Source organism: Saccopteryx bilineata, chromosome 3 (genome assembly GCF_036850765.1).
Source record: "Saccopteryx bilineata isolate mSacBil1 chromosome 3, mSacBil1_pri_phased_curated, whole genome shotgun sequence".
NCBI lineage: Eukaryota > Metazoa > Chordata > Mammalia > Chiroptera > Emballonuridae > Saccopteryx > Saccopteryx bilineata.
Window position 1 is genome coordinate 37751229 of NC_089492.1, and position 25353 is coordinate 37776581.

Here is a 25353-nt window from a genome sequence, read left to right on the forward strand (position 1 = left end):
TTGATTGGGAAAACCTGGGTTGTTTTTGTTTTGTTTTGTTTTGTTTTTATTTATTTATTTTTTCTGAAGCTGGAAACGGGGAGAGACAGTCAGACAGACTCCCGCATAAGCCCGACCGGGATCCACCCGGCATGCCCACCAGGTGCGACGCTCTGCCCACCAGGGGGCGATGCTCTGCCCCTCCGGGGCATCGCTCTGCTGCGACCAGAGCCACTCTAGCGCCTGAGGCAGAGGCCACAGAGCCATCCCCAGCGCCCGGGCCATCTTTGCTCCAATGGAGCCTTGGCTGCGGGAGGGGAAGAGAGAGACAGAGAGGAAGGAGGGGGGTGGGGGTGGAGAGCAAATGGGCGCTTCTCCTATGTGCCCTGGCCGGAATTGAACCCAGGTCCCCCGCACGCCAGGCCGATGCTCTACCGCTGAACCAACCGGCCAGGGCAAACCTGGGGTTTTGAACCAGTGACCTCAGCATTCCAGGTCAGCGCTTTACCCACTGTGCCACCACAGGTCAGGTAATAGTTTTACTTTTTAAATTTTTTCCCTAAGTTACCCCATACTCCAGCTATACATCCATCTATTAAAAATTGTCTGCTTGCCTGACCTGTGGTGGCGCAGTGGATAAAGCGTCGACCTGGAACGCTGAGGTCGCCGGTTCGAAACCCTGGGCTTGCCCAGTCAAGGCACATATGGGAGTTGAAGCTTCCTGCTCCTCCCCTCCCTCTCTCCCCCCTTCTCTAAAATAAATAAATAAAATCTTTAAAAAAAAAATTGTCTGCTTATCTAAAGTTAAGATATACAACTAATACTCAGATCTCCTCTTTGATTTCCCCTTCTCTAGTGGCAAATATTTTCACTCCTCTAGCTATTTCGGAGGAAAACTCTTTTCTGTATCTCTAAGTGAATAGCTATTTCATGGTTTTTCAGTTGGGGCATTTCAATTAACTTCCACGATGGAAAATAAAAACAGCTCCTTTTATTCCTTCCTCCGTCAACCCCCACCCTCTCCCATACATATTCACATTTCCTTTTAATTCACTAATTGAATACTAGTAATTATTTAAAATAGTAATTATGGCCCTAGCTGGTTTGCTCAGTGGTAGAGCAGAAGTCCTGGATTTGATTCCTGGTCAGTGCACACAGGAGAAGTGACCATCTGTGTCTCCTCTCCTCCCCCTTCTCTCTCTCCATCTTCCCCTCCCGCAGTGATGGTCGAGCATGTTGGCTCTATGGGCTGAGGATGGCTTCATGAAGCTTCCACCTCAGAGACTAAAAATGGCTCATTTGCAAGCATTAGCCCAAGATGGGCAGAGCATTGGCCCCAGAGAGGGGTTGCTGGGTGGATCCCAGTCGAGGAGCATGCAGGAGTCTATCTATCTCCCCTCCTCTCATTTAAAATAAAAATAATAATAATAAATAAAATAGTAATTATTTGTACCTTGGGTTATATCTCTATTGTTATATGGACATATAACAAAAATGCCTGCTTGGAGCCATATAGTAAGCTATTATTTTGTGTAAATTTTTTTTTTTTAATAATTGTATGGTTCTTCACTTCCTTGGTTTACATGTTATCATTAATTCAACTCACTGCTAATTGTTTCTCTCTTTAATACATTTATTCATACAAAGTCATTTCCTACCCTCCTCCAGTCTGGAGAGGAACCAGAGCCTGGGGCTGGAGAAGCAGGTTTAAGAAGGAGTTTGAGGCCCTGGCCGGTTGGCTCAGCGGTAGAGCGGCCTGGCGTGCAGGAGTCCCGGGTTCGATTCCCGGCCAGGGCACACAGGAGAAGCGCCCATCTGCTTCTCCAACCCTCCCCCTCTCCTTCCTCTCTGTCTCTCTCTTCTCCTCCTGCAGCCAAGGCTCCACTGGAGCAAAGATGGCCCAGGCGCTGAGGATGGCTCCTTGGCCTCTGCCTCAGACGCTAGAATGGCTCTGGATGCAACAGAACAATGCCCCAGAGGGGCAGAGCATCGCCCCCTGGTGGGCATGCCGGGTGGATCCCGGTCGGGTGCATGCGGGAGTCTGTCTGACTGCCTCCCCGTTTCCAGCTTCAGAAAAATAAAGAATGAAAAAAAAAAAGAAAAAAAAGAAGGAGTTTGAGATGCCAGCAGCAGGCTGCAGGCCCCAGGGGTCCACATGGCAGAACTGAAAGGAGGACTGCCCTTCAGCTCCCCTCTGCCCTCATCATGAATGAAGCCTTCAAATTAATAGCATGCGAGGTAACTTAACCAAAGGGATTTCTCAGGTATATACAGAAATTATGACAAGATAATTCATTTATATATCACACAAAAGAATGTTCTGGTGATGACTGCCTTAGGGAATTAACAGAGAAGTATATAAGTAAACTAATCACAGGCATCTGCCAGACTATATTTTCTGGTAAAATAGCTATTATAGTGATTAGTACTGTCAGTTAAATCCAGCCATTCCAACTGTAGGTGTATTCTTCTTTTTTTAAGTGAAAAGAGGAGAAATAGACAAACAGACTCCAACATGCACCCCAACCAGGAACCACCCAGCAACCCCAGTCTGGGGCTGATGCTCAGACCAACTGAGCTATCCTTAACACCTGAGGCCAACGCTCAGACCAACTGAGCTATCTTCAGCGACCCGGGCTGATGCTAGAACCAATCAAGCCACTGGGTACAAGAGGGGAAGAGAGAGAGAAGGGGGAGAGGGAGGGGAAGAAAAGCAGATGGTTGCTTCTCATGTGTGCCCTGACTGTGAATTGAACCCAGGATGTCAGCATGTGGGGCCAACACTCTAACCACTGAGCCAACAGGCTAGAGCCTCTGGGTGTATTCTAAAGGCATCATTCTTCTAGAGCAGAAAGCATTCAGGGGAAATATATGTGGACACACCTAAATCCTACCCACGTAATTTTATATTTTGGAAAAGATATTATGCTATCCAGTCTAAGTCAAGTTCTCCCCCAAAGCAAAAGCTTTGTGAAAATTTATTATCCAAAAATATTGTCTTAGGAGTCCACAAATGTTGATCTAAGGGGTCTATCAATTTTTTACCATAACTAGAACATTTACACCCATGATCACAATGTCAGTTTTCATCCTTATGTACTTTCCCTAAATATTTTTTATTATTATTAATTTTAGAGAGGAGAGAGAGAGAGTGGGGGGTTGGGGAGGAGCAGGAAGCATCAACTCATAGTAGTTGCTTTTTGTATGTGCCTTGACCGGGTAAGCCTGGGGTTTTGAACCAGCGACCTCAGTGTCACCTGGTTGATGCTTTATCCACTGTGCCATCACAGGTCAGACTTTTTTCTCTTTCTTCTCAAAGATTGTTTTGTTTTGTTTTTAAGAAAAAGAGAGGAAAGAGAAATAAAGGCGTGAGGGAGGAGCAGGAAGCATCAACGCTGCTTCTTGTATGTGCCTTGACTGGACGAGCCCAGGGCTTCCCACAGGTGGCCTCAGCATTCCGTTGGTGCTCCATCCACCGTGTCACCACAGGTCAAGCTCCCTAATCTTAATGGTATATCTGACGTAGGCAAACGTTCTTAACATATAATATTTTTATAACACAACCTGAAAATAGTCAACCAAGATGGGAAATATTACAAAAGAATATCACTCTCTCTAATATTTTTTCTGGGGTAGGCCAGAGTAGCTAAAACATCTTTCAAACGATCACAAAAAATTAAGATAAAATGCTAAAAGTGTAGTAACACATTCACTTTGTATTTATATTGATTAGCTACACTCTAACTGAATTTGAAATAAATGTATTTTGGATGTAAGAGTTCCTAGCTGAATGCTTAAAAGTTCTTTTTTCCTATGTGATAGAGGAAAGCAATCTGTTATAACAGGGAGGGCAGAGAGCTTATGACCTTGAAAATGACACTTATAGTTGTGGGTTTGAATCCTGGCTCCTCCAGTTACTAGTCTTACTAAGCCTCCTTGTGCCTAAGTTTCATCACCTAGAGAGGGGGAGAGTATCAGCAGAGCTGTTGTGAGGATTACACGACGTAACACCTGGACAGCACTAGCGCAGTGAGTGGCACCCACCAAGTGACAATCAGTGGTGGCCATCATTAGTCTTATATGTCATATAATAGCCCTAGCAAGGAAGAGACTGTGGTGGAGAGACAGAAAAGTAAGGTAATTCCATTTTTTCAAATACTGGTACATTTCTCTGAGCCTATTCAGAAAAGATCATCAGAGTAAATAAATGAAAAGGTTAGAAACAATGATTGTTTCCAACCATCTCTCAAGAACAAAACAATAAAGTCTACAATCACCACTGACATTTCCTTTCAGAACCAGAGTTCATATTCTTTGGAATGTTTTTATCCCCAGCTACTGAGAGAAGTACAATTTTTGGATTTGTTCGACCTCTCTCCTCTTCAGCCGGAGCAGGGCATCCCAGACTGTTCTGATGTTGGGTGTAAATCCTGATTCCATCATTTCCTTAACTGTGCTGTCTAGACAAGTCCCTAACCTCTCTGGCCCTCAGTTTTCTCCTCTGTAAAATGAGGACATTATGTGTGCCTTTCAGGCTTGCTAGGAGAATTGACCGAGGTGATAATGTGTGTTACCCAGCAAGGTGTGTGATGTGAGAAGGTACTCAGTAAACAGGGTGGGCCACATGGCCAAGCAGCTTTCTCACTGCACCCGGGTTTCCTGCTGCAGAGGTGAGGGGGAGCTGAACTCCAGCCTGTGTGCACCTGCAAGGCCACGTGTCAGAGGTAGACAGGGCTTCTTTCTCTAATCTCACAAAGGTCCTTTGTGGCTTAACAGTGGCCTGTCAATAAATTATAACTAACTTTGCAACAGACAGAATGAACTGTGACATTAAAGGACTTCGATAAAAAGTCACATAAACACCATAAAGTTGTCAAAGTTGGCCTATAAAATTCTGTTGTTACAATGATTGTTAATAGATAAACATGACTGTTAATAGATAACATCAGCCATAATTTGACTGGACTTGACTGGCATGAATAAAGGCCACTGAGAGCCCTTTTTTTTTTTTTTTTTTTTTTTTTTTTTGACAGAGACTCAGAGAGAGGGATAGATAGGGACAGACAGAAAGGGAGAGACATGAGAAGCATCAATTTTTCATTGCAGCACTTTAGTTGTTCATTGATTGCTTTCTCATATGTGCCTCAACTGTGGGGCTACAGCAGACCAAGTAACCCCTTGCTCAAGCCAGCGACCTTGGGCTCAAGCTGGTGAGCTTTGCTCAAACCAGATGAACCTGTGCTCAAACTGGCGAGCTCAGGGTCTCGAACCCGGGTCCTCTGCATCCCAGTCCAATGCTCTATCCACTGTGCCACCACCTGGTCAGGCGAGAGAGCTTTTTCAATAAATAAATAAATAAATAAATAAATAAGCTTCATTATTGACTTTGATTTCATTTTAGTCATCAAACATTCATCAAGTGGCTTCTGCATGAAAGCTCTGGGCTGAGCACAGGGGTTACAGCGATTAACAAGGAAAATCTGGTCTCTGCCATCCTAGAGTTTACTATCAGCAGGGAAGTTTAAAGAGCTACTTCCCCCATTAAGCCCAACTTGGTACCTACACATTACCTCTTAACCAAGGGTCTCCACACGCTCTGTCCCTATGGTTTTGTGAACCCCTGACATACCTCCTTGAGGTAGAAGGTACTACATCATTTCTTCTAGCACTCTAACTTGAAGAGCAGTGAGCTCTTTTGCCCACAAAAGCAGACACCCTATGCCTAATCTGTATTATTATGTAATAAATATTGCAGACAGATGCATTGTTTCCACATCCAAAGTTGTTTAAAGAAGTGTCTGTTTTCTGAACCCTACATTTTATCAAATCATACACCGCTTTGGGCCTAATCCTTTGGTGCTCATTATCTCTCTCGATTTTGCTGTAAGTTGATCCATGCACAAATTTGTTGTGACAGCTGAACTAACAGAAACCCGGTTGCAAGCACCATTTTGATAGGCACACAAAGAAATTAAATACGAGGCAGCATTACAGGAAGGATTAGAACTAGAGCTAACATACCTGGAATTCACATTATGGTGGAAGCTTTTCAACTCAGTTCATTGCCCTAATCAGAAATAAAAAGTTTTGACTCAGCAAGGAAAAAAACTCAAGGTCAGTAATTCCTCTCCCATGGGTATGGCATATCAGGATCCCAGAGACCTCATTGGCCTATCTTTGGGGTTTTCTAGAGAATCAATGAGAAAGGGGGGATCTTGGTAATTTCCCTTGTTGTCACTATTTATAAGTTTTTGTAGCTTTTGAGCTTTGGGACCCCAGAGGGGCAGCATGAGTCAGCTCCAAGGGAAGAAGAGCCCACTCTTCTTCCTTTTGATTTCTTTACTTAGCTTTCTCCTCAGTTCCATTCCATTATTTTATCCATCCATCCAACAAACATTTGTGGAGCTAATGGTGGTGTTACTCTACATATTTTTGCACCTTTCCCTCATCAAAGTATGTAAAAACACTGTCCTTGTGAGCCATAGCACAAATGCTAATCCCAAACATGCATTCTGCTAGTTAATAGATGTTAACAAGATCTTCACATTTTGACGAGAGGTGAACTTAAAAAATAGCCTATGTAATGGAAGTATGAAATCGTCAGCCAAAACACTCCTATAGAGCATTGCACACTAAACAGACTACAGTATAGTAGTGTAAACATAACTTCTATATGTACTGGGAAACCAAATAATTTGTGTGACTCTCACTAGTGGTCTGAAATCAAACCTACAATATCTCTCAGATATACCTGAATTACCCCCATTATCCAGGTGAGGAAATATGGCACAGAAATATTAAGAACCTTTATCTAGGAGGGGCGCACAGCTAGATTTACGCCCAAAGGAATGTGATTTTACTTGGAGGATTTAGGTGTTTTAAGACAAATTGTGGCCCCAGAATCCACACCATCGGCATTAGCTGGGAGTTGTGCTGTTGTTGCTATAATGCTGACTCACAGGCCCCACCACAGACCCACTGAACCAGAACCTGTATCTTAACAAGATCCACAGGTGGTTAGGTTATGTACGGCAGCACTCTGGAGTCATCAAGAAAAGGCACAAAGGAGCTAGTTAGGGGAGACAAAAGTGGATGATGAACACACAGAACTCCTGGGTGTGGCTGTCCCTTATTCTCCACAGGCACTGCTGCCCGTCATCAAACATCTGGTGTGATCACCGTCCTCATGCCAGTACTCCACGGTCAGCACCGTGATGAGTATATTGATTTCACAATGAATCAAGAGCCTGAGCTGGTCTAAGTGAGCTCCACGCTGGAGAGTGAGAGTTTTGTCTGACTTCCAATCATTTCACCCATGGCTGGGTTTGCTGAGCCTTCACCTGGACTAGTTCACAAAAAAGAAGTCTTCTAATTTCTCTTCTGGAATTAAGTACTTGCAGTACTTTGCTCTCTGAGAACTAGGAGCAAGTGCTACATTGAAGTGAGGTGGCTGTTCTCCCAGCTTAGCTGCTGGGATCAATGTGCCTGATTCAGTCAGGGTGCAGTGTACAGAGGCTTGTGGCCAAGAGCCGGTGTCTGTGCTTATGAATGGAGCATTCCCAGCAGCAGGTAGCAAATCCATGGCTGGGGTGGAATACATTTTGCAACAGAGTAGTTATAGTCACATCAGACATTTGGGCCTCAAGTCTGGTGTCAGTGCACCCTGAAAGCCCCCGGTACCAGAAAGAGGTGGGCAGACCAAGCAGCATTGTGAGCCCAGGTCTTTCTGCTGACTGCTGCAGCTTCTCTCTCAGGTTTAGGGATCCGTATACAGTGCAGATCACATTAAGGGAAATGGGGGATTTTCTTTCCAAGGCCAAGGATGAAAAGCCACTTATAACAAAGCCAAAGTCTTCCTCTCAGAGGCCTATGCACTGTGAGACTAGCACTGGACTTCTGGCACAGCCAATTAAAAACTGAATTGAACGAGCTTCTTTTCATCATAAAGCAGAGCATAAGAAAAAGCGTTGGCCCTGACTAGTTGGCTCAGCGGTAGAGTGTCAGCCCCGCATGCGGAAGTCCCAGGTTCGATTCCCAGTCAGGGCACACAGGAGAAGCTACTATCTGCGTCTTCATCCCCCCTTCCCTCTTTTCTCTCCCTGCCCCCTCCAGCAGCCATGGTTCATTTGAGCAAATTGGCCCCAGGCACTATGGATGGCCCTATGGCTTCACCTCAGGCACTAAAATAGCTCAGTAGCCAAGCAACGGAGCGATGGCCCCAGATGGGAAGAGCATCGCCCCCTAGTGGGTTTGCAGGGTGGATCTTGGTCAGGTCTCATGCGGGAGTCTCTCTCCCTCCCTGCCTCTCACTTAATAATAAAAAAATAATAAACTTATAAAGAAAAGAAAAAGTGTCAATACAAAGAAGCAAGTTTGACCAAGAATCATGAAAATCATTCAACTGGGAAATTTCAAAAGATTACAGTACAAAACATACATTGACTTTCAACCTTCTTCAAGTGTCAGAAGCTCCAAAAGGAGTTATTAGAGAAGTTTAGGAGGTAGTGATGAGTCGTGTTGAAAACAGGTCCCCTTGATATGATGCAATGAGAAGGGCACTTTACCTCTGTGGTCTTCCTCTCCAAAATCCATTACCCCCATCACACCATAAGAAAAACATCAAACAAATCCTAATCCCAAAAGTTTACAAAATGCCTGACCACTACTCCTCTAAACTGTCAAGATCATAAAAAAGTAAATGTAAGAAAATGTCATAGTCAAGAGGAATATAGGAAGACATAACAACTAAATGTAATGTGGTGTTCTAGATGGAATTCTGGAACAGACATAACATTAGAGAAAAACTAAGGAAATCTGAATAAAGTATGGACTTTGGTTAATAATAATGTATCAGTATTGGTTCATTAATTGTGCCAAACATAAACCACTAATGTAAGGTGTTAATAATAAGGAAAAGTGGGTATGAGGTATATGGGAACTCTCTGTATTAGCTTCATAATTTTTCTGTAAATCTAAAAGTATTTTAAAATAAATATATAAATAAAATTATATATAAATATATATATATCACATATATATATAATAGCAATGAACAAGAGTAAATAACCTAGCAATACAAGATGTTGTAGTCTTAGAAAAACTGTTTCATAAACTTTGGCCATTCTCATTCTAATACCATTTCTTTTGAGAGAGGGGCAGGGGAAGGGAGAGAGGGTAAAGGGAAGAGAGAGAGAGAGAGAGAGAAAGAGAGAGAGAGAAAGAGAGAGAGAGAGAGAAGCATCAACTTGTTGTTCCACTTAGTTGTGCACCCATTGACTGCTTCTCATGTGTGCCCTGACCGGGCCTCCAACCACAACCTCTGGTCAAGCCAGTGCCCTCAGGATTGAGCCAGTGCCCTCAGGATTGAGCCAGCAACCCCAGGATCAAATCAGCAATCTTGGCACTCCAGGACAACACTCTATCCACTGTACCACCGGCCAGGGCTCACATACCACTTTTATGATTTCTTAATACAATATTTTCCTACTACTGCTATTACTGACAATATTTTTAATTATCCCTTTTCTTTAACAAACTTACTAAAAATAAAAAGTCAGGAAATCAACAAATTTAGAGATCTAGAAATTGGTCTTGACAAAAAAAACAAATCTTGGGAAAGAAATATAGAAAAAAGGAATTTACTAAAATTAATATTAATGACAAATAATCTTATTGAGGACTAGAAAATATTCTAAGCCAGGGGTCTGCAAATTTTTCCTGTAAAGGGACATATAGTAAATATTTTCAGCTTTGCTGAGTATAGTGTCACTGTTACAACTACTCAACTTTGTCCTCATGGTAAGGAAGCGGACATGGACAAATATAAATGAATGGGCATGTCTGTGTTCCAGTAAACTTTATTTACTAAAATAGGTGGCGGGCTGGATTTGGCCAGTATGCCAGTTTGCCAATCCCTGTTCTAGGCAATATTTAGGCTACATTCAAGGTGCATTATCTGTATTAACTCATTTATTCCTCAGAACAACTCTATGAAATAGGAACTACTGTTAATCCTACTTTGCAGATGAAGTCACTGAGCCATAAAGAGGTTGAGTGGCTCAAAGTCACAACTAATAAATAAATGATCTTGAACCAAGTTCTGAACCTAGTCAGTCTACTTCAGATCCACATTCTTCATTTTTTTTCCTTTGCAAAAGATGCTGTATTTCTGTGATGGCGAACCTTTTTATAAAATCCGCCCACTTTTGCATTGCTGGTCAACCTGGTCCCTCCCGCCCACTAGTGGGCATTCCAGCTTTCATGGTAGGCGGTAGAGGAGCAACCAAACAGCGCCATGATTTGCCCACCAAGAAAGCTGGAACGCCCACTAGTGGGTGGGAGGGACCAGGTTGACCAGCAATGCAAAAGTGGGCGGTTTTTATAAAAAGGTTCGCCATCAGGGCTGTATTTCATAGTTTCACTGAAGAAAGTGATGGGGAGAATGGAAAGTCATGGACAAATGAGGATATGGCAGTTTTAAAACAGTTATTATTAAAGAGGAGGAAATCCACAAGGATTAGACGACCTACATTCTTTTTTTTTGTTTTTTTTGTTGTTTTTTTTGTATTTTTCTGAAGCTGGAAACGGGGAGAGACAGTCAGACAGACTCCCGCATGCACCCGACCGGGATCCACCCAGCACGCCCACCAGGGGTGACGCTCTGCCCACCAGGGGGCGATGCTCTGCCCCTCCGGGGCGTCGCTCTGCCACGACCAGAGCCACTCACTCTAGCGCCTGGGGCAGAGGCCAAGGAGCCATCCCCAGCGCCCGGGCCATCTTTGCTCCAATGGAGCCTTGGCTGCGGGAGGGAAAGAGAGAGACAGAGAGGAAGGAGGGGGGGGGGTGGAGAAGCAAATGGGCGCTTCTCCTATGTGCCCTGGCCGGGAATCGAACCCGGGTCCCCCGCACACCAGGCCGACGCTCTACCGCTGAGCCAACCGGCCAGGGCAGGACCCACATTCTTAATCAGCGCTCTAAACTGTATGTTGAAATTCTCTCTCGGGGAAGCGTGTGTTCTCTCTCTCTCTCTCTTACACACACATACATACACACACATTTGAAGTGTACAGGTAATCACAGCCTCTCAAAGGGAAAGGAAATTTGCCAAAGGAAACCATGTGGTTCCTATCAGTCTTAGGAAAATGGAAGGGTAAGCACAGGCCCCCAAAAATCAACTAAAGAAAGAAAGGAAGAGTTCCTCATTGTTATCAAAGATAAGTGATGAAAGAAGAGAAAGAAGCTAGGAGGATAGTTTCAACAGGACACTTAAATAGAGGTCCTTGCTGAAAGCAGCTGTTACGTTCAGTTCGATAACCTTCTCGTGAAAACAGTAGAGCAGTTGGAATGCCTATCCCAGCGGGTCGTGGCACACAGAGCACAACACTTGCACAGCACACTGGGGGAGGGAGGAAGCTGCACCTGGAGCTGCCCAGACCCTGCTTGGCTGCTCTAGACACAGGAGAAACGCTGGCACACTGTGTGACCTATTCTCACAGGCTGGGAAGCTGTGATACACATAGCAAAGGACAAATATAGTTCGGTCACCATAAATAAACTACAGTAGCATTAGCTGGGCAAGACTGAGAGGATACTGATAGATGAATCAGGGCAGTCTGCAAAGTGTAGGGTGCTCTCCTCCTGCAGGGACCCTTTAGGATTTTAAAGGCAAGCTGCTGAAAAGAACAGAAAGGGACTTTTCACTGAATGTAAAGTCTAATATATTACAGGCTTGAAAAAGTATTGTCCCTGCCCTGGCCAGTTTGCTCAGTGGTAGAGCGTCGGCCTGGCGTGCAGGAGTCCCAGGTTCGATTACCGGCCAGGGCACACAGGAGAAGCACTCATCTGCTTCTCCACCCCTCCCCCTCTCCTTCCTCTCTGTCTCTCTCTTCCCCTCCTGCAGCCAAGGCTCCATTGGAGCAAAGTTGGCCCCGGCGCTGAGGATGGCTCCATGGCCTTTGCCTCCAACGCTAGAATGGCTCTGGTTGCAACAGAGCAACGTCCCAGATGGGCAGAGCATCGCCCCCTGGTGGGCGTGCTGGGTGGATCCCGTCCCAGTGGGGTGCATGTGGGAGTCTGTCTGACTGCCTCCCCATTTCCATCTTCAGAAAATACAGAAAAAAAAAAGAAAAAAGAAAAAGTATTGTCCCCAAATGACTGTCCTGGTGAAGGGAGCAGTCAATTGATAGACAAAGAAAACAGTTGATTTGATGGTCCATCCTTATGACATTAGGGGAAAGAAGTAAATTGCAAGGGCTTTTCTTTCATTGGAGAGGAGGCAGGTCAATCACTGGCAAGGGAGGAGCTTTTCAGGGGTGGGAGCTGGGGGCACCCTGGGAGAAGGCATCTGGATGGGCTACAAAGAAGCCAGGAGAGGCTGGGGCTCAGGTCAGACAGAAAGTTTGCTGAGCAACCTCTTGGCATGAGCTATTTCAACTTGTGGCCCATAAGCTCAAGTTCTTTTTATATTTATCTACCTTAGGTGACGTTAATTGATGCTATTTTGATGTCCGCTTTGAATTATACTGTCAGCCCTGGCCATTGGCTCAGTGGTAGAGCATCAGCCCAGTGTGTGAATGTTCTGGGTTCGATTCCAGGTCAGGGCACACAGAAGAAGTGACCATCTGCTTCTCCACCCATCACCCTCTACCTTTTCTCTCTCTCTCTCTCTTCCCTTCCTGCAGCATGGCTGGATTGAGCAATAGAACAACGGCCCCAGATGGGCAGAACATCACCCCTTAGTGGGTGGTGGATCCTGGTCAGGGCACATGTAGGAGTTTGTCTCTCTACCTCCCTCCTCTCACTAAATTAATTAATTATATATTATATATATTAATTAATATATATATTATCATGGCCACAGAACTCTTGTATATAAATATTACTGTTGGTGACCTGGAAAGCAGATAGATGTAATTGTGTTGTCTAGTGATGTTTCCTGATCTTGCATCTTGACTTTCCTACTTAATGTACATTAGGGAACTTCATTTATCTAAACTGGTCTAATCTGATGTGCTTACCCCAATGCAAGTTAAAACATACAGATTTAAATAACAAGAGGTGTTGGTATGAATAAAGACCAGGCCTTATAGTCTTGTGTGTGATTAGAGAAGCCAGACTAGAGGAGAGGCCAAAGGGACTGTTGAGAAACAAGGGTCATCCATCCCTCCTAGGTGTGAAGCTACAGCCATCCAGTCCCCAGCCCGGCCCGGTTATTCTGGGGACCTCAAACCCCAAAGCCTCTTGGGCTTGTCCATGGGAAAGAAAGTGGTGTCAGTTGAATTTGCTCCTGTGACACAGATGCCCCTTCTCTTCTCCGCCTAGTTCTGCTGACCGCCCCTTGTTTCTGTGCGGACTAGCACTGCACGGCTTATTTCCCCCGCCTTGGTGAAGCACGATTCCCACGGAACTTTAGCTGTTAAAAACAATGTGGTATTTTCCATCCTCATCCTGAAAGAGCAAAGCTCTGACACGCTGATGGCAATTCCCAGGTTCAAGGAAGAGAATAATAGCAAAGCCCAGGACAGTAAGATGCTTCTGAGGTCATTATGGTATTTACCAGACATTAACACTCACTTGGAGAGCTTTAGTTTGGTATTTTGATTTTTTTAAAAGTCAATCAGCACCTAGTAGTACTCACACTTGTACAGGCCAGGATTTGAAGCCTAGCTGAGTTTGATGCTTTTTATCAGTTTTGGTGAGACTTTCAGTAACTCTCACAAGTTTTGGGTTTTTATTTTAAACTTGAGGTTGTAAAACATTAACATGAGTGAAACTTTACACAGGAGCTGGGATATGTGGCAGCCTTACAGAAGCATCATTTAACAGAACACAATGAAACTTTGTTTTGTTATGTTGGCCTTTTCCTGTACGACTAGAAGACCCTCTTAACACCCCAACACTCTTCCTGAGCACGTCATGGCCAAAGTTACCGTCCATTATTATTATTCTGTGGGTCCCAATTCCTACTGTCTCTCTGCTTTTCTAAGTAGTACTCTCACCCCCCTGAATCTCCATCTCTGTTGACCCATTCAGCACCCACCCGCCCACTTTACAGACATGGATTACATTGCTATGTGTAGGGCAACATGACAGGTGCAGGCCAAACTTCACCTAGACCCCGGATGGAACTGGAGCTTGTGAGATACTGGCTCTGAGTCCTTGGGCAAGTTACTTATCCTCACTAAGCTGCAGTTTCCTAGCTGTGTTTGGTTATACTAATGTTTCCTTTATTTCTAAGGCCCTTGTAGGAACTGAATAAGATCATGGACTAAAGTACCTGGAACCAAATGGGTATTCTTACCTTGTCTCCTGACTCCTGCTCCATGCCCATGTTTTTTTTTTTGTTTGTTTTTTAAGTGAGAGGAAGGGAGATAGAGAGACAGACTCCTGCATGCTCTCTGACTGGGATCCAACCGGCAACCCCAGTCTGGGGCTGATGCTGAAAATAACCTCAGCATCCAGGGCCGACCCTGGAACCAACAGAGCCCCTGGTTCAAGAGGGGAAGAAGGAAAGGGGAGAAGGAGGGAAAGAGAAGCATATGGTCGCTTCTCATGTGTGTCCTGACCGGGGATCGAAACTGGGACATCTGCATGCCGGGTCAATGCTCTATCCACTGAGCAAACCAGCCAGGGCCTCATGCTCATGTTTTTATGCTGCGGCATCAAAGCCCTCAATTTTAGAAAAAGATTTATTGTATTGTTGTTAAGAGTGTAAACTGGTAAAACCCTTATGGAAGGCATTTAGGCAGTTATTTATCAAAGTTATAAATAAACATACCCTTTGACTTAACAATGTCACTTCTGGAAAACGGTCCTACAGTTACACTTGCACACATTCAAAATGATGTATATATGAAGGAATTCATTTGCAGCCATTTGCAACAGGAAAAGACTGAAAATAAATGCCCCTCCATAGGGGCCGGGTTAAATGAATCACACAATGTATTACTAAGCAAGTGTAAAAAAAGGAGAAGGAAGTTCTCTATATATCAATATAGAAAGATCTCCATATTGACAGGTGAAAAAAACAAGGTGAAGAATAGTGTTTATAATATACTATATTTTATGAATAAAGATGGGAAAGAGAATAATATTTACAATGTATAAAGAAACTTTGAAAGAATATACAAAAAAACCCCACAAAAACCTAAAATAATTTTGCCCTTGGGTGAGATCAGAAGTAGGAGGTATGATTTTCACTGCATGCATTTTTCAAAGGTTTCCAATTTTTTGAGCCATGTATGCAGTTCTTATATTTCATTTTAATTAGCTACACATGATAACCAGTCCTACCGCAAAGACTTACCAAACATTCCCTGGATGCCAGGCTCAAGAGGGGACACAAAGACATACAAGATGCAGTCCAGAGACTTCTAGCGTTAAAAAGAAAGAAATCCCATTTGTATAATACCAGTTTGCAAGAAAAGCCTGTAAAAATTCATTTTAGTGTTAATGATGTTTGTTATTCAATTAACCCCCCCACACACACACACACACAAAATGTTTGTCTACTTAGGACTAAAATTCACTGTGTGGAAATACTGGTTGAAGACTGAAGGTATCGCCACAGTACAAAGAACAATTGACATAACTGTGTGCAAGTCAAGCCTCATCCCATTGCCTAGGCAGCAGGGACTCCAAGCAGCTAGTGAGAGTTCCGGCTAGAACAAACAAATGACTAGCTGTCAGAAGAAATGTACACATTAACCTAGCAATGAATTTGTCAATAATTACCATTTATTTATTTTTTCCATGTTGGTGCTTACGGGGTAAAATCTCAGGAAGAAGTCTGCCACAAATGGAGGGCATTTGATTTAGAGAAGAGTTTAAGAGAGAGTTATCCATGTAAGCGGGGGCTGGTAGCACTGGGAGGAGGGGTCAGATGCCAAAGTTCTAGACACCGTCAGGTCCATTCAAGTCTGTAAAGCCAACAAAACCTTTCTGTTCGATTCCATCAGCTACTGATGGCACTAAAAAGAACAGAAATTGCCTCAATATTCATAGCTTGGTTCCAAAAGAAATTCCAAACTCAATCTGTCTGTTCTTTGGGGGGGGAAAAAAATTCTCTTTCTTCACACATCTTAGGGCATTCAGTAAAAATCGGTGTGAGTACTGGTCCATACTTTGAGTAGCACTGGGTAATCAACCATTTATAACCAGAGGCCATTCTCGACCTCTTTCCCCAGTCAGTGGTGTTTGGAGGTGATAGAAAGCTCAGTGGTATTCAGGGTCTGATGGGTCAGACAAATGTCTCCCCGTGAATGGGTTTTCCTATTCATCCTAACAGCATCTTAACCAGTCCTTTCACATTTTACTGTTACAAGATTTAAGAGCTATAAGAGATCTTAGAGGTAGGTAATCTAGTTCAACCCATTATTTATGATTCTTTTACTGATAGACTAATACTGCATCATGTATAACAAACAATTCTTAAGCCAGTAACAGAAGGTTGTTAGGCAGAACTGTCAACACAAATTCAGTCTACATGGCTACTTAATGTATTTTAGCTTTAACCAATGAGGTTCTAAGGTTGACACTGTGAATTTAAAAGAATCTCTTATGATATAAAGATTATCTGTATCTCTATGGGAAGGCACTGGAAGTTTCTCTACAGCTAGGCACTCTACTTAAAATATCTCTATGGTTAAATGTCCTCCAAATATTCCTAGTTAAACTTGGAAGTTATATTTTATTATAACATATTTATATTATTTATTCATCTATGTATCATAGTATTACATTTATATTTTTATTATAATATATATCTAATTTAGGGATTATAATAAATACTCTATTATAGTTTATATTTCTTTTGTTGTTTGCATCATGGATAACCACACCTCTAGTGGAGATCTAGAGTGATTTGAGGCAAAAAACAGATTTAAATCTAATTATCATAAGCTGGTTTAAGGAGGAATAGGTCCACTCTGGAATCAGAGTACCTGAATTCAAAGCCCAGCTCTGACTTAAGGAGCCCCATAACCTTAGACAAATTATTTATTTGCTCTTATATGTAAAATGGGGAAGTCATAATACTTGGTCATCGCATTATTGTAAGGATTACATAAAGTACTGCATTCACCAGGTGTGTACCAAGCATTGTTAGGCACTGGGTGGTACAGTGAGTACAGTATGTACAGAACATTTAATAAACTTGGACTAGTTTTTATCTAACAGCACCTACAAACTTGGGATTTTATATAAAGAAGTATTCAGCTGCAGAAACAGGAATGAATTATTTATCTGACCTCCAATATCATGGAGGTGAAGTGGTGAGGAACATACAATAGTATCCAGTTACGTGACAGTATTGTCTGATTGAAGCTCAGAAGCAAAACATTTGTTGGTTGATTCAATATATGTGTTGAGCAATTTATGTGGTGTATTAATTAATTTTCTATGCACTAAAACTGTTTGTCAGGCGTTTTAGCATTTCTTTCAAATAAAACCCGTGTAAACTTAGAACAGCAACAAAAGCATGAATAAATATTGAAAGAGTGTGTGTGATTTATGTGTATGTTTATTCATATTAGTAAATTTTTTAAAAGAGATCATTCACTATTTTATGAGAGAATTAAAAACCCCATTCCATCTATTAGCTACTTCTACCCCTCTACCCCTCCCCAACAGTAACATTCCCAAAAATACATGTTTTTTTTATCAATTTAAAAATCTATAATGATGAATTTAATGCTCCATGATTTAAAGCAGGATGCTACTCCCCGGACACCTGGGACAAGGCAGGGGATATGAGAAGCCAAAATAATATGGTGTATCTTCCTGAAGCTTTTCCTGATTTTCACATTGAAATCAACAAGGATTTAACATGGACCAGAATGCACCATCAATCTGACTTCAGAAAATAAAACATGAAACATCAAAGAAGTTATTCCTTGCACTGGCCTTTCGAGAACAAGGAGATTTCTGTACCCCAGAAAAGTTAGCAAGCACCATGCATCAGGAATGGGTTTTCCATCTTTACACATTGTTATCAGTCAAAAGGGGTTTGGAATCACTTTTATTTATTTATTTTTTGCCTAATTTCAATTTTTTTATTGCTTTCTATTATCTGCAGAGGCTAGAAAGAAATTATTATAGACCACAGAGAGGACTGTAGTAAAACATTTCTGAGTAGGACTCAGTGTCTGAGCTTTGAAACAGCATTCATGAAAACTGTGCTTTCTCGCTCTACTGCAAAATCAGAAAGATATTTCTGTTACTGGAATAACACGAGGTGCTAAAAGAAGAATTGTGAAAAGGAGTTAGTAAGCGTATAAAATTTTCCCCAAAGCTAGTGTTTAAAAAATTGTTTTGATTAATTTAGAGAGAACGAGGAAGAGAGAGAGAGAGAGAAGCACTTATTGTTCCACTTATTTATGCATTCATTAGTTGACTCTTGTATGTGCCCTGCCCCGGGATGGAACCGGCCATCTTGGCATATGGGGAAAACACTCTAACCAACCCCTCCAGGGCCCTAGTCTTGAAGAAGACTGTAAACTAGCTTAAAGGAATTTGCTTAACCTTCAGAGCTTTGTCCAAAATGTTCGCCATTCAAAATTTAAGAGGAGAGTCAGCTGTTAAAACCCAGCCATTCTCTATTTCATTCATCTGCTTTTATTTTCACAGCACTTATCATTATCACTGTCAGAAACTATCTTAATAATTTGTCTAACTTGTTTATTGTCTGTCTCTTCCACATCCCAACATCAAAAGTAGAGTCACTTACATCTCCAGCACCTAGCCAAGCACCTGGCTATTATACTGCCTACTTGATGCTCAAAATAAACCGTACTTTTTAACTTTCTTTTTTTTTTTTTTTTTTTTTTTAATATTTTATTTATTTATTTATTTATTTATTTATTTAAATATTTTATTTATTGATTTTTTTAGAGAGAGAGGAGTGAGAGAGAGAGACAGAGAGAGAGAGAAGGGGGAGGAGCAAGAAGCATCAACTCCCATATGTGCCTTGACCAGGCAAGCCCAAGGTTTCGAACCGGCGACCTCAGTGTTCCAGGTCGACACTTTATCCCACTGCGCCACCACAGGTCAGGCCTTAACTTTCTTGATAAGAGTCAGTGATGGGCATTTTTATTACTTGCATATTTGTCAAGAAATACTTAAGCCAAGAATAGGGGGAAATGTATATGACCTCGTCAAAAGTGCAGGGGCCTGTCTGAGGAATGACTACCCACCTGTACTTTCTTCACCTTTGCCATTGCCAATGCTGAAACGCTGACGCGAGGGCAAAGCAGAGGTCTCTGTAGAAAACGGGCACGCATCTCTCCTTACGACCAGTAAATTTGCCCCTTTGCATAAACTGAAGTTTCGTATTTTTATATTAAAAAGCAACTATTGTTAAGGACAGGAAAAGACTCTTCTGTTTAAGAGAATGCGGAGCCCAGCCTTGTTAGGGATGTAACGCCCGCGGGCACAGCGCAGGCCCTGGGCCTCGCGCGTCCAGGCGCACGCGGGTGGCCGCACCCCGGTCACAGCAGCGCCATTCCAGATTGCAAAGCAGTCGCACTGCGCTCAGGGTCCCACTCCCTACCTCAGAGAAAATCCCGCTCTCTGCTGGGCCGGGGGGGGGGGGGCGGGGGGGCACAAGTCGCACCTTTCGGACCCCCGGGGAGCGAGCCTACCGGAATCCCAAGGCCGGGGCAGGGGTGGGGCTGGTGTTCCTACTCACCACTGCGGACCCTGCTGCTATCGCCGGCCTTGAGGGCGCTGCTGGAGCAGCCCATCGTGGCGCCGCCGCCGCGGTGGACAGGAGTTCGGTCCGGTGGACGAGTGCAGCCACCTGTCCCAGGCCCACGCGGTATCCGCTCGGGAGCCTGGTTCCCGCACGACAGTCACCACAGCGCAGAAGTTCTTCCAGTCCCGCGGGCCCGGCTCCCGCGGCGCCAGAGCGCAAGCGCACAGCGGAGCGCAGGGCGGCGGGTGCGCACCTGGAGTGGAAAGGGAGCCGTTCGGTGTGCGAGGAGCCAGGAAGCCGAGAGCTAACAGGCTGAAAAGGACAAGGAGCTAGGAGAGAAGGTGGACAGGTGGACGGTGTAGCAAAAGCAGAGAGGACAGCAGGAATCGAAATGACGTCGGGGAAAGAGTGGAGGGATCCTCTGAATCATCGCTAAATAGCTGGAGAGAGGAGGAGATTGTGGCCAGTGGCTATTGATTGGTAGACTAGATTTGCGATGACAGGCTTAATCTTTCACAACTGCAGAACAGTTACCGCAAGGAAGTTTAACGTTGATTTATGCGCCCATATATTCAACTTTGATCGGTTGTCCAACCCAGCACCACATATTACATTTGTTACACAGTTACCTCTCTTTAGCTTGCTTTAATCTGAAGTCATTCCCTCAATCTTTGTCTTTCATGACCTTGACATTTTTTAAGGGAATAGGCCATTTATTTCGTAGAACATTTCTCAGTTTGGTTTGTCTGATGTTTCCTCATGATTATTTTCAGGTGGTGGATGCAGTTTGGGCTGGAACACACAGACATTACATTGTCTGTATTCATATCAAGAGGCACATGCTGTCAGTTTGTCCTATTACTGGTGATGTAGTTAAAGCAATGTCTGCCAAGTTTCTTCACTGAAAAGCTACAATTTTATTCTTTGTAATTTATGGGGAGAGACCGTAAGTAAATATGCTATTTCTCATTAAACTTTTACCTGCCATTTTCAGCATATATTAATACTTTCTTGGATCAATTATTTTATGATTATGAAATGGTGATTTTTCTAATTCCATATTCCTTCTGCATTTTATTTTAATGGAGCACTTTCCCTTTTCCTCCCTTTATTATTCACTTGTATCAGTTAATACTTATGAATTTTTACATTATTCAGTGGGTTATGGTATCTGTGTTAGTTTGTAAGGGCTGCCATAACATAGCATAGATTGGATGACCTAACAAATTTATTTCCTCACAATTCTGCGGCTAGAATTTTGTCCGAAATTGAGGTTTGTGTAGGGTTAGTTTCATTCAGAAGCCTCTCTCCTTGGCTGTTAGATGACAGTTCTCTCCATGTGCCTTCACCTGGTCTTGTGTGTGTGTCCTAATCTCTTCCCAAAAGGACACTAGTGCCCTGGCCGGTTGGCTCAGTGGTAGAGCGTCGGCCTGGCATGGGAAAGTCCCGGGTTCCATTCCCGGCCAGGGCACACAGGAGAAGCGCCCATCTGCTTCTCCACCCCTCCCCTTCTCCTTCCTCTCTGTCTCTCTCTTCCCCTCCCACAGCCAAGGCTCCATTGGAGCAAAGTTGGCCCAGGCACTGAGGATGGCTCTGTGGCCTCTGCCTCAGGCGCTAGACTGGCTCTGGTCTCGACAGAGCTACGCCCCAGACGGGCGGAGCATCGCCCCCTGGTGAGCAAGCCGGGTGGATCCCGGTTGGGCGCATGCGGTAGTCTGTCTGACTGCCTCTCCGTTTCCAGCTTCAGAAAAATACAAAAAGAAAAAAAAAAAGGACACTAGTCATATTGGATTGGGGCTCACCCCCATGACCTCATTTTACCTTAGTTTTGTCTTTAAAGGCTCTATCTCCAAATACAGCTAGACTATAAGGTACAGAGTGCTAGGACTTCAACATATGAATTTTGCAGTGACACAATTCAGCCCATAACACCATCCTTTTTATGCTCAAATTATTTAAAATTTGTCCTATTTCCCTGTAAGGGTCATGGACTACAAAGCCATGGTCTTTACCATATGTTTACAGGTCTCCCTTATTTCTTCCTCCCCTTTCTCTCCTTCCTGTACTACAGGCCTGACAGAGCCCCGCCACCCAGCAGTCAATTCAGAGATCCCTTCAAATAAAGAAACTAGAGACTTTTGAGGAAGGACCCTTCACAATATTACACATAAGTTAACTATTTTTTAGGAGTTGTATGGGTATCTTACTTTTCCTCAGATATAATTTGTCAGCCAAGTCATGGTCTCTTCCATTTTCTTCAGAAGAAACACTTTATAATCAGGTAAATAATAATCAGGTATCCTGTGGATGTTAGGAAGTCTTTATCATGAGCTACTTCAGTTTTTGCTCTATGGGCTCAGGAATAAAGTAGCAATCAGGTATGGGCTCAATACCATGTTCTTGCACTAACCAAACTAGGCTGAGTGCTCTATTTGCCAACAGCAGCAAAAGTGACCAACTGTAAACTGACCTGAATCCCAACCCATTCAGAAGAAATGGTACCCATTCTTTGACGGAAGGTATCAGCCACCTCATGGAAGACAGATTGGACCTCTTTGGGGGCAGTAGATAATCTTTATTGTAACAGATACTAGGTTAAATTTACTTTTCCTGCCCATTATGTCTCTGCCAGTGTCATCCATTATTGGATAGTATGTATCATCAAGACATCACACATGTACCTATCAAAACATTGCATTCAGCACTGTATCTTATCTAAAGAATTCACTTTAGTGTGAGAGCAGTAAGGGAATAGGTTCATTTCTATGTGATTTACTGGTATTTCCATTATACCTCATCATCCAGAAGAAGCCAAAGCTATAGAATGCTGGAACAGCACATTTAACACTGTTAGGGCACCAACCAAGGTTAAACACCTTTGAAGGCTGGGGTGCTGCTCTGTGGTTTGCAGAGTTCTCTGAACCAGTGAACGAATAAATGGTTCTGCTCTCCCCATGACCAGCATATGTAGATTTGAGTCTTGCTCTCCAGGCTTATTGTTCACTTGGTGAACTACAAAATAAATTCCTTTTCTGTTCAACTATGCTAGTTTGTTTCTATTGCTTACAAAAGTATCTAGACTAATATACAATGCTTACTCTATCCTCCCTCTTCCTGACAACTCTCGTTCTTAGCAATTACCTATCCTGTCTTATTCTTATAGTCCAGGTATGATAATACCTGATTGTAACTGATGTGAGTTTAAAGGACCTTGATTTGTTATATCTAGAAGGCAGTAGTTTATAAATCTTTCCACCTCCAACAACTCCTTTTATCATTTTTCTTTGAAATACCCATGTGTTGATGTTGCCACAAATTTGCATTTATTATCTATTTCTCCATTAAGAAAGCAGTGACATTTTCAGATCAGCATGACATGCAGTGTTACATTTAAGTTGATTAACTTTGGGTAAAAGCAAAACACACTGATGTCTTAGCCTGTGCAATTACAGTTTTTTTAAAGGATAAAAGTACATGGCAGGCTTTCCAAATTATTGAAAATAATATGTAAAATTTCATACTGTAATGGACACTTAGGAACACAGGATTCTCATTTATACTAAAATTTCAAAAACTGACTCTAGACAATATAAAGCAACCAAAAGACAAAACTTCATAGACACCACTTGATCTTCCAAAAGTATAAGGGGTACGGACTCCTCCTCAGTAAAATGGTGAATAAAGACCAAGGTCTGTGTATCCAAAAGTGTAAAAGGCGTGTTTCCTTTCCTAGAAAAGTTGTTTTAAAAAATAGGATCAAGTGTTTATTTGGCTTATTTTTAATCCAGTACCATCTGGAGCATTCCCAGTCTGAACAAAAAGAGTATAGGAAAGAATATTTTGGATTGTTTATTATTGTGGAGGCAGAAAAGGTGGAGATGGATACGTAGGGAATGCCCTCTTGTCCTCTAAAGGTTGAGAATTCTTGTATAGGAGCATGTGTGCGTATTTAGCAGAAAGGCCACTAACATTCACTGGGTTTACAGGGTTTTTTCACTGGGATTCACTGTCCCCCCCCCTCACCCCACCCTACTTGTGAGCATGCTTAATGTCCCAGTGATTTAGGAATGTGAAGGCTGAGTTAGACAAACTGAGTTCCAAATTACTAATGGGCTACTTTGTAATGTGGGCACTGAATAATAGTTGATGATAATGAACATGATAGTGTTAACTGCTTAACAATAAAGGGGTGGGTTAATGAGTATCAAATGAACTTGTTAGTACTTGCTCTAACAGGGAATGCTGCCTGTCTCTTTTAATGCTCATAGCAAGTGAAAACCATAAGCACAATAAAAGCGGGTGCCTGCAGAGTTTTCAGAAGCTTGGAAAAGTGATTTTGGTGAAGAAGAAATAAAGGAGAGCCTTATGTTATATCTGTCTTATACCTTTACCTGTTTGTATTCTTTCAAGATCACTCTGAAATGCTAGAGACTAGCATCCAGAGAAATGTCTGGATGGCAAAGTCTTTCCTCAAAGCATATATATTTCCCAACTTTCTAGTATTAAGATTTTTAAAATTATTATTAATAATTTATTTATTTTAGTCAGAGAGGAAGGGTGAGAGAGGAGAGAGACAAGATCATCAATCCCTTCCTGTATGTGCCCTGACTGGGGATCGAACCAGCAGGGCCTGACCTGTGGTGGCACAGTGGATAAAGCATCAATCTGGAATCTGGAGGTCACCAGTTTGAAACCCTGGGCTTGCCTGGTAAAGGCACATATGGGAAGCAACTACTATGAATTGATGCTTCCCACTTCTCCTCACCCCCTCCCTCTCCTCTCTTAAAATAAAAAAAGACAGAACAGCACAACAAATACCTCTACTTAAAACTAACAACTATTAACCCTTTGCTGCATTTGTTCTGTTATCTACATTTAACAATTTGAAAATAAGTTGTAGACATCATGACACTTCATCTGTAAATTCTTCAACATACATCTCTTAGACTAAGGATATTCTGCATGACTTAAAGTAGCTATTTTTAATAGTAATAGTAACCTTCCAATACAGGAGTCAGTAAACTATGGCCTGCAGACCAAGTCAAGCCAGTTGCCTCATTTTGTAAATAAGGTTTTATTGGAACACAGCCACACTCGTTCACTTACATATTGTCTGTGGCTGCCTTTACGCTACACCACCACAGCTGAGCAGTTGCCAGAGACCATATAGCTCAAAAGCCTAAAATACTGTTTGGCTCTCTTTACAGAAAAAGTTTGCCAATTCCTGCTCTAATAAGTACAAGTGTGAAAATACTTATAAAATTTTAATGAGCCAAAGGACTTGACTGTCATTTTTAGATGGCAAGCGTTTTTTCCCTCTAGTGCAGGGGTCCCCAAGCTTTTTACAGAGGGGGCCAGTTCACTGTCCCTCTGACTGTTGGAGGGCTGGACTATAAAAAACACTATGAACAAATCCCTATGCACACTGCACATATCTTATTTTAAAGTAAAAAAAAAAAAAACGGGAACAAATACAATATTTAAAATAAAGAACAAGTAAATTTAAATCAACAAACTGACCAGTATTTCAATGGGAACTATGGGCCTGCTTTTGGCTAATGAGATGGTCAATGTCCAGTTCTATATTTGTCACTGCTAGCCGTAACAAGTGATATGATGCGCTTCCAGAGCCGTGACGTGTATGTCCCGCATCACCAGAAGTAGTACTGTACGTGAGCGCCGCC

The 25353-nt window shown here is 42.8% G+C and overlaps 1 protein-coding gene across 6 annotated transcripts in view; it reads right to left on the reverse strand.

Moving 5' to 3' along the window:
* Positions 1–25353, reverse strand: part of ERICH5 (glutamate rich 5) — a 50539-nt gene that overhangs the window by 18981 nt on the left and 6205 nt on the right. Inside the window, exons 2-4 of one of the 6 annotated variants that reach the window (XM_066265988.1) lie at positions 19664–19922; positions 19170–19235; positions 15284–15350 (exon numbers count right to left, since the gene is read on the reverse strand). In XM_066265988.1, coding sequence (XP_066122085.1) covers positions 15284–15350; positions 19170–19193 — 91 coding nt within the window. In that variant the 5' untranslated portion in view covers positions 19194–19235; positions 19664–19922. Of the gene's footprint in view, positions 1–15283; positions 15406–19169; positions 19236–19663; positions 20139–25353 lie in introns of those variants that run through there. The other 5 variants (XM_066265989.1, XM_066265993.1, XM_066265994.1 and 2 more) reach the window with 5 other exon arrangements.